Genomic DNA, 6,179 nt, shown 5'->3' with positions numbered 1-6,179 from the left:
TTACAGGCTACGAGCACAACGGCGACTACTTGATTCGTAGACCAACTAAATTGTGCCCTATAAATTTATATTCTGATGTTTTTTTAGGCCCGTCAATATAACATCAGAACTATAACAATTTGTGTACGGGGGGCTGGCCACAATTTTACTTGGTCTACTACTTGCTAATACGGTGACTTATTCAACGTTGCGGACTTGCTTCTTGAATGCAGTGGGCAGTCATCCCAAACTATCCAATATCAATGACTATGGAATTATCAACATCGTCAACAAACCAATCAACCAAATAAGCGCCGGGCAACAAATACTACCGGCAGCATTACTGCTGGACTGGGTCCACGCCGGGGCTAAAAGCTCTACCAATGCAACATATTAATATATAATTTAGTAATTATATCTTACTATTAATAATAATATATATTAACCTAGGTATATATTATATTCATGCCCTCATGAATAATTAATATGACAGTTGGACCATATACTTTCAAGGTTGTATTGTAGTTATATCTTGGTTATATACTTATAAGCTACAGTCGAGGGATCGCTTGTGCTCAATTTGCCGTTGATGTCAGGACTTTGTGTGTCGATGCACCACACGGGAAGAACCTAGCCTGACGTCACAGGCCGTTTTCCCACCTGGTGGCCGGTTTGGCAGAATAAATGATTTTCAACATTCATAGACCCAACATCAAGACGTGTTTTCAATATCACAGAGGCAACCAAAAAATATACGAATGCTTTTGTTATTTACGTGTTGATACTAGGCTTCACATAATTGTAAAAATTTGACAGTTTAGAGATATCACTAAAGAAGGCCTTTAAATAAAATAAAATGTTTTCCCTACCTACCTACCCTATTTTTTTTCGGCATGAAACGGTAACCACACCTATATTTTGTTTTGGCCTTACTACCAAAGTCTTAATGTTTCTATATTCTCTTTCACCTATTATTGCCGACAATTTCCTGTAAATGCCGTTCAAATGCTCATCTACATTGTTTCTGAGGTTAGGGGGCAAATTGCAGTTTTAAATTACTGAATTTTTTTTATCATTTCTTTGGCATATTTATGGAATTTTTCCAATATTTGTAACACCGTGGCCCTGAAACCACAAAGATTATTACACTTTTTTACTTTTTTACTTTTTTTGTATACCTTTATAAGGGCCAATACATCAACTCCGTTACAATTTTGTAACGGAGTTGATAATTTTGTTATGTTTGACCTTGTTGGTTCCACATGGAGTAAGGGCAAGATGCAAATAATATGTTTTATTCGAGAGGTCAATATGCCTGTCTTCCTCAATTTATGATGTTTGGTTTCTATGGTTACTTATCATACAATTTGCGTAACAGAGGTGATGAATGCATTTAAGTACGCATATATTTTTGGCAAATTTTCCCCTTGAAATGTGATGCTGGTTGGTCTGATTTGGTCTGATTAGATCTGATTGGTCATTGGTTAACACCATTGTCTATGAATAGATGGCAGCACAATACAGTCGTAACGGAGTTGATAAAAATTCAGGACAATAGGTCTGAGGTTCACCCCTCTTACACTTATGGTCACAGGCGCATGAAACTTTGCTGAATTACAGTTGAAACAATATAGCAACCCCACCCAAACTAGATTTCCCATTCCTGAATGATGACAACAGCTTCAAATCATTGGTGAAAAATTGGCTACCATGGGTTAGGACAGGCCATTCCGAGACCATCTGAACATTGAACTCAATTTTTTTTAAAGAAATCTCATGTATATGAAATCCATTTTAGTGCTAATTTTTTACCATGATCCAAGACATTCATCAAACAATAAAATTGATTCAAAACATATGGCAAGTCATTGAAGAATTCTGACCAAGAGTGGTCAGGACAGCAATTTGCCCCCTTATCTCAGAAACACCCAACAAACACTGGCTGCCGCCAAGCGCCATTGCTGCCGCTGCACACTGACACTTAAATTACAGTCTAATATATACTATATTAATTATATATTTAAAGGGATCGTTTACTCTAGGTTCTAGGGTTATTTTCAGTTAATTTAGGTTAAAATTACGCTACATAAAAAGTTTCATGGTTCAATCACCATTAGAAATATTATTAAAAAATGTTTTAAAACTAACGACTACAGTTTGATTACAACGACGGTGGCGCCACTCAAAGCGCACGATCTGATAAGTTGCGCAAATCAACTTTTCAGCCAAGGGCTACAGACCAAGGGTATTTTTTATTTATCAATTTAAAAGCAAAAAGATTGTAATATCTTATAAACGACATATAGTTTCAGTTATATTATGGATTTAGTTTGTCCTAAAATGAACATCGTTTGGTTAAATAGCATTTAGGTATGAATATAATTGCACCTTTGTGATTAGCCCTCGGTTTGTAACATGCAAAATAAATAGGCAAATACGCAACTTTTTCAGGGTGGCAGCATGGTCGCGGGTGTCATGGCGCCATTCAAATTTCGTCGCGTTGATGTGTAATTAATTATAACAATTAAATTAGGTATCTGGTAACAAATACGTGTGGGTATAGACGATTTGTTATACAGTAAGTACAGTTGTATACACTAAAATCCTAGAGTCTACTATCCCTTTAAGTGTCAGTGTGCAGCGGCAGCAATATGGCGCTTGGTGGCAGCCAGTGTTTGTTGTAGATGAGCATTTGGATGGCATTTACAGGAAATTGTCGGCAATAATAGGTGAAAGAGAGTATAGAAACTAGAACTTGGAGTGAAGGCTTTGGTAGTAAATAGATTTCGTATTTATTTAGCATTATATTTTATTGAAACGCTCTAAGTGCCTGTGAGGCAGAGCACGTATATATCATATATATCATATACAGGCTTATTATATAATCACATATAATTACTTTTAAATTCAAGACTTTAGATAACAACTAAGGATAAATACACAGAAAAAGTATCACAAGCAAACTTATTCACATATTGTCCTCCTTGCTACATTACTCGGATACTCCTAATCGTAAGCCAGAGCATTTCGAACAATAGAAATATGTGCATGCTGTGGGTTTACAATTTTTGCAAGTTGTACTTTTTTTACAATTTATACACTATTGACAATTTGATATACACATGAAATTTTAACTCCTCTGCTTATATCGCTCAATTCAACCTTTTCGGTTAATTTTTAAACATATGGAATATTATAAACAATATAATATATGTATGGAAGTTGTGTCCTGATGTGTTATGATCGAGAGTTCCAAAATCCCTTTCAGTATAAGTAAACAAGTTTTTTTCATTTCTTTCCTTTCTTGGTTGATGTGTATGCCTGTGAAAATTCATGTCAGCTATGTGTATTCATGAAATCTGATTCATTGTGGATTTGTGATTGGTGTGTGAATTTATGAGTATCCTATGTTACTTGACCTATATTACTTGATTATAATTGTAACTTGTAATGTCTTTATTACAGTTTCCTTCTGTAAATTTAAAAATTGTAATAACTATAGTGCTGTATGCATCCTTTAGTTAAATACACGTTTTTATGTATGCATCTCATGTACCTGAGTGATAGATCTATAGGTAGATAATGGTAGATTTAAAAAAAGATATCAACATATTTTTTCAGAACTGGACTAATAAATAGCAGAATCTGCAAATATGATTTCGTCGAGGTTTCTACGATACTCAGCGGCCACTGCAGGTATAACAGGAACAGCATACCTTGTATACCAAACAGGTATGTGAACATGGTCTTAAAATGAACAAATCACAATATCGTTTGTAAAATACCATATATACATTGATTGTTCATGGTACGGTGGACTGTAGTGTAAAGAACAGGAATCTGGCATGATCTTTAGTTTGTTAATTCATAGAGGTGCAAGACATCAGTGTACATGGCACAATGCACTAGAAAAATTTAGCAACTTGGTTTCATCAAAACGTTATCTGGATGATTTACCTTATTCAAAATCCACTACAGCTTTCTGCATGTATGGTGTAATTCTAGGATACGTTTTCCTGGCTTGTTGTAGAGAGCGTGAAGGCATATTTGTGATTATTACAGTTCAATATAACAATATCTTTAACGATACCTTAGCTTTCTATGGTGACATGACATGAGCTGTGATTTTATACACAGAAAGTGCGTAAGAATAGTGCAGTTTCCTGATCCCCCAAAATGGTTGTAAGATATACTTATGGTTTGTATTAAAATTAGGTATTGGTCCATCTGAGTTAGCTCGCCAGATGAGCTCGGCGGGATTTACTAACTGCATGCTGTGTCAGATGCTGACAGGCACCATGCGAGGCATGCCCAGTAATTGCCCACATAATTTAACACATGTTAATATATGTTGGTTAATTATGGAGATTTCAGGGCAATTGATCTGCTTTTTATGAACATTGCTAAGATTTTTTATTCTCGTAACTTTACCACGTTGCTGTCAACGGTCTATGAGTCCGTCGAAGTTTGTGTTACGGCTAATGTTAAGAGAAATTTTATTTGTGACGACAGGCCCGGGATATAGCTGCCAAGTTGGAGTGCGTGTGCAGCGTGGGAGGGTTACAAAATGCTCGGCTCGGCAAATGTGGAAGTGAATGGCAGCCGGTATCGCCTGGCTTGCGCAGAGCCAATTAATGAAACAAGTTTTAAATTGTCAGATCTGGGTTTACTTATTACGTGCCCTGCGATGCTTGCAGACTACACGGGGGGGCATGCCCAATATATGTTAACAGGGCGCGAAATTCGGATTTTTTTGCACCGGCCCAGAGGGCTGGTAACAGCAATTTTTTACCAGCCCTCATCGTAATTTACCAGGCGATCATTGATGTAATTTGTAAACAAACAGATTTCAATCATTATATATTTTTGTGAAAATAATGGTGTACGATTATTCTAAGACATGTTAGCTTTACTTTAGACACTTGCTGTTGTACAAGCAATACCAGTGAGTGCTGTAGTGGTTGGGAAAAAATACGAAATATGAGTCAGAAAGATTATTTGAAATCATTACTTTAATTGGGAATCTTATGAAATTGTAAAGAGTATGAATACGAATGTGAGGTCATGATATCACAGCCGTTGTCAAGGCTACAGTCAATCCTCGGTTATCCGAACTAGACGGGCGGGGAGTCTTTTGTTCGGATGACTGATTGTTCAGATAAGGGATCGTCTAGTGGTTTATTAAATATTCACAGCACCTTGTTCGGATAATCTGAAATTCGGATAACCGAGGTTTGACTGTATGTACATTGTACAGTTCAGACAGCCAATGCTAGGGTTATATTGACTCTGTAGCCCGAATCAATACTTTGTGTAAACTTTGTTTGTAATATTTGTGGAATAATGACCCATGGTATAGTGTGAGCGCGTGCATGTGTAGTTAAAGCGTGCAGCATACACAGTGCATTACACACGTAGGTATCCGTTAGGATGCGTGTGAATGTGCGCACGTGTAAGAAAGGTCGAGAGAGAGCCAGCGAGTGAGTAAGATGCTGTGAGATAGAGGAGGAGGGGAGGAGAGGAGAGAGAGAGAGAGAGAGAGAGAGAGAGAGAGAAGAGAGAGAGGAGGGGAGGAGAGGAGAGGAGAGCGAGAGAGAGAGAGAGAGAGAGAGGGCCCACGCCTCGGACAAAGAATTCCCATTTCGACACATGGCAAAAAGCAAGAACTAAGTTCCCCCAGCCTGCCAGCTACAGCAAACACACGCAAGTCTTATTGACTATTATAACAACGTTCTAATATATATACAACGTTATATATAGTTTGTTTATAGTAGTTATAGTTGTTAAGTAGTTTATATATACTATATATAATGGTTTTTGTTTTATATATAGTCCCCAATTAGATGCGTGTGTGTTGTAGCTGCAAGTGCCGGACCCTTTTGTTCTGCTGCCAGGTGGATTTCGACCAAGGCCCGGACCCACCAACGTAATGTTTTCCCCCTCCCCGCTGCCTTCTCCTCTCCCCTCCCCCTATGCAATTTCATCCTGGGGAGAACCCTGACCCATATATATATATAAAATATCAGGATTAATAATGACAAATTTACAAATTTGACAATTTGTTCCATTATTAACTGCGCTGATATATAATATTTATATTATATATATATATATATATATATATATATATACATTTATATATTTATTTATTATTTATTATGAATTGATATATATTGCAACACAAAGTTTTCAGGATATTG

General features: G+C 36.8%; 1 protein-coding gene across 1 annotated transcript in view; it reads left to right on the top strand.

The window, feature by feature from the left end:
* The window catches only part of LOC106810819 (apoptosis-inducing factor 2-like), a 24,542-nt gene that overhangs the window by 2,126 nt on the left and 16,237 nt on the right, over nt 1–6,179 (top strand). Inside the window, exon 2 of the mRNA XM_014814272.1 lies at nt 3,601–3,711. Coding sequence (XP_014669758.1) covers nt 3,633–3,711 — 79 coding nt within the window. The 5' untranslated portion in view covers nt 3,601–3,632. The remainder of the gene's footprint in view (nt 1–3,600; nt 3,712–6,179) is intronic.

The sequence above is a fragment of the Priapulus caudatus genome, unplaced genomic scaffold (genome assembly GCF_000485595.1).
Source record: "Priapulus caudatus unplaced genomic scaffold, Priapulus_caudatus-5.0.1 Scaffold476, whole genome shotgun sequence".
Taxonomy (NCBI): domain Eukaryota; kingdom Metazoa; phylum Priapulida; class Priapulimorpha; order Priapulimorphida; family Priapulidae; genus Priapulus; species Priapulus caudatus.
This window is presented reverse-complemented; position numbering and strand designations above follow the sequence as displayed.